This window comes from Bidens hawaiensis, unplaced genomic scaffold (genome assembly GCF_021521415.1).
Source record: "Bidens hawaiensis isolate Kalapana, Puna unplaced genomic scaffold, B.hawaiensis_p1.1 tig00063998_1, whole genome shotgun sequence".
In the NCBI taxonomy this organism is placed as follows: Eukaryota; Viridiplantae; Streptophyta; class Magnoliopsida; order Asterales; family Asteraceae; genus Bidens; species Bidens hawaiensis.
Window position 1 is genome coordinate 20733 of NW_027501456.1, and position 2392 is coordinate 23124.

The 2392-nt window shown below is 35.7% G+C and overlaps 1 protein-coding gene across 1 annotated transcript; it reads right to left on the reverse strand.

Annotated features, from left to right (window-relative positions):
• Positions 1 to 390: 390 nt before the first annotated feature.
• LOC143604127 (uncharacterized) lies at positions 391 to 843 on the reverse strand. The gene has a single exon (XM_077080704.1). The coding sequence runs from the start codon at positions 841 to 843 to the stop codon at positions 391 to 393; it is 453 nt and encodes a 150-aa protein (XP_076936819.1).
• Between the last annotated feature and the right edge of the window lie 1549 nt (positions 844 to 2392).

The following is a 2392-nucleotide window of genomic DNA, read 5'->3' on the forward strand; positions in this document are numbered from 1 at the left end:
CGTGACATTTTCATCGACTATCATCTGACATCACTCTAATTATTTATTATTTATTAACTTACCAAATTTAAAATTAGTATAATATTATTAATCAGCACGACAGAATCTAAAACAATCCAAAAGAAGGCAAAGACAGTGGAATCATCGATCAAAAGGCACAAAGACTGACAAAAAAGAATAATTATAGACATATAATAACTGATGAATAACAACAGCATGTACGTACGTAGATTGTCCAATATGAACAAAAGAATGATCAATTCATATAAAATAAAAACAAACATGAAACCTTAAACAACAAGAACGGTTTCTTGGTTTTTTGCAAAACAAATCAACAGAAGATGATCAAAGAATAACCAAGTCAACATAATAAACAATTTGAACGGCCAGTTAGAAGAATTTTCTGGTGGTAATAATATTATTCTTCTCAGACGTAGATTCCGGCTGCGGTTGATCAATATGTCCCAATCTTAACTCAAGGTCCACATCCTCATCCTGCAATGGAGGGTTTCCAGATTGATGAATATTTCTCTTAATGTCGTCTCGGTCGAAAAGTGCGAGTGGTTTCTTAACTTCATCAGCTTGTGGAGCGGCTGAAAACCATTTCCCTTGATTAGATATTGAAAAAGGACTAGCGTTGGCTGTACCGGTGGCCGCGGGTGATTCTGAGTGTTTGGGCTTGTTTTTATCCTTACGGTGGATGTTCATATGGCCTCCAAGTGCTTGTGCATTGGTGAAACCTCTTTTGCAGTAATGGCATTGGTATGATCTTGGTGCGTGGGTTGTAGTTTGTTCTTGTTTTAGGTCGTCGGAGGTTTCTGCCGGTGGTTGGTCGGACTCCATTAATGGAGAAGGAAGAGATATAAATCGAGGGTGGTCAAATGGTGGAAGAAAAGGGTGGTGGGTTTGGTTTAATATAGTAAGATAACGGCCTGCAGAATGTAGAGCGGTCTTAATTAGCATACATTACAAAAATTATATATATAGTAGCAATATATTATGGTTTCTGACTTTCTCCCAAAGAATTTTATTTATATATAGATTCGTCAATAGTGATAGCATAACACGTGTAGCTAGTATTTGTAAAAATCTCGATTAATCGTTATTCTTTATTTCACATATTAATTTTAGGTTAATCGGTCAGTTAATCGGTAAATGGTCAAATCTAGCCAAAATCAAGATTAATCAGACTTAATCTGCTTTTCCTGATGAGATTTTGGTCAAAATCAGTGGTTTCTGACGAGATTGCAGCCAAAATCAATGGTTTTCGACGATATTCCAGCTAAAATCAATAGTTTTCAGCGAGATTTCAGCCAATTTCCGTCCAAAATGTGTTTGTGTATGTACAAAATTGAAAATACATGTAAAAATGTGTGCGTATATATATAAAATTGAAAGTTATACATTAAAGTCTGATCCGATTAATCGTTAGTCCCCACTCCACATCCCGACTATCAACTATCGATTTTTACAGCTGGTGTATAGCGGTAGGGATGAGATTTTTTCCCCAAATACATGTACTCGTACTTGTTCAGTACCCGTATCGGTACTCGTACATGTACATGTACGTGTCTATTGGTTACAGGTATGAGTACCTAAATTTACTGATTATATGTACGGGTACTTTCGGGTATAGGTACAAGCACGGGTATTACGGGTACTGGTACCCGTTTAGAATATGTAAGGGCTTTTATTAGGTTCTCAGCATTCATAACTTAACTTTCAAGCGAGATTTCCAGAACCTAGTATATATTAGTTGAATAAGTTCATTCTCGATCTATATGTGTAAATTCATATATTATGTATTCTTATATTTTTATTTCATGTATGTGTAATTGTGTATATCGTTAAATAACATGTATTAACTTTCTCTCTTGTTTTTCTATAGAAATTGAGGAAGCAATAAACAAATAAAATAAAAAAGGGAAATGGAAAGATGACTAGCAAAGATTAAACGAATGTTGACTTTCTTTGCATAAATTAATATTGTTTTAAACATTTTGCTTAAAAACGGAATATTGGTTTCTATTAATCTCAATTATCATCTTTTGGCCACTGCCGGTCCCAACTAAAGAATTAGCTGTTGACGGTCCCAACTTATAACGTATTTGTTCCTAATGGTCTGCGACTAACACAATCCTAACACCGTTATTTGCAAGTCGCTGGAAAAACTTTTCGGCCGGAACACTCACATTGTTTTCCCAAAAAACTCAACATTTTCGTCCCAAACATCTTGGTAACTTTTTATCGGACCTGTAGTAACATTTCCTAGTAAAAGGCTCAATTATTAAGGTCGCCGGAACCATAGAACCATCTTCGAAATCAGTTGATGGTGATCAAGTGGTGGCGGTTGGTTGGCGGTGAGTCAATAGGTGGTGGTGGCAATGTTCAG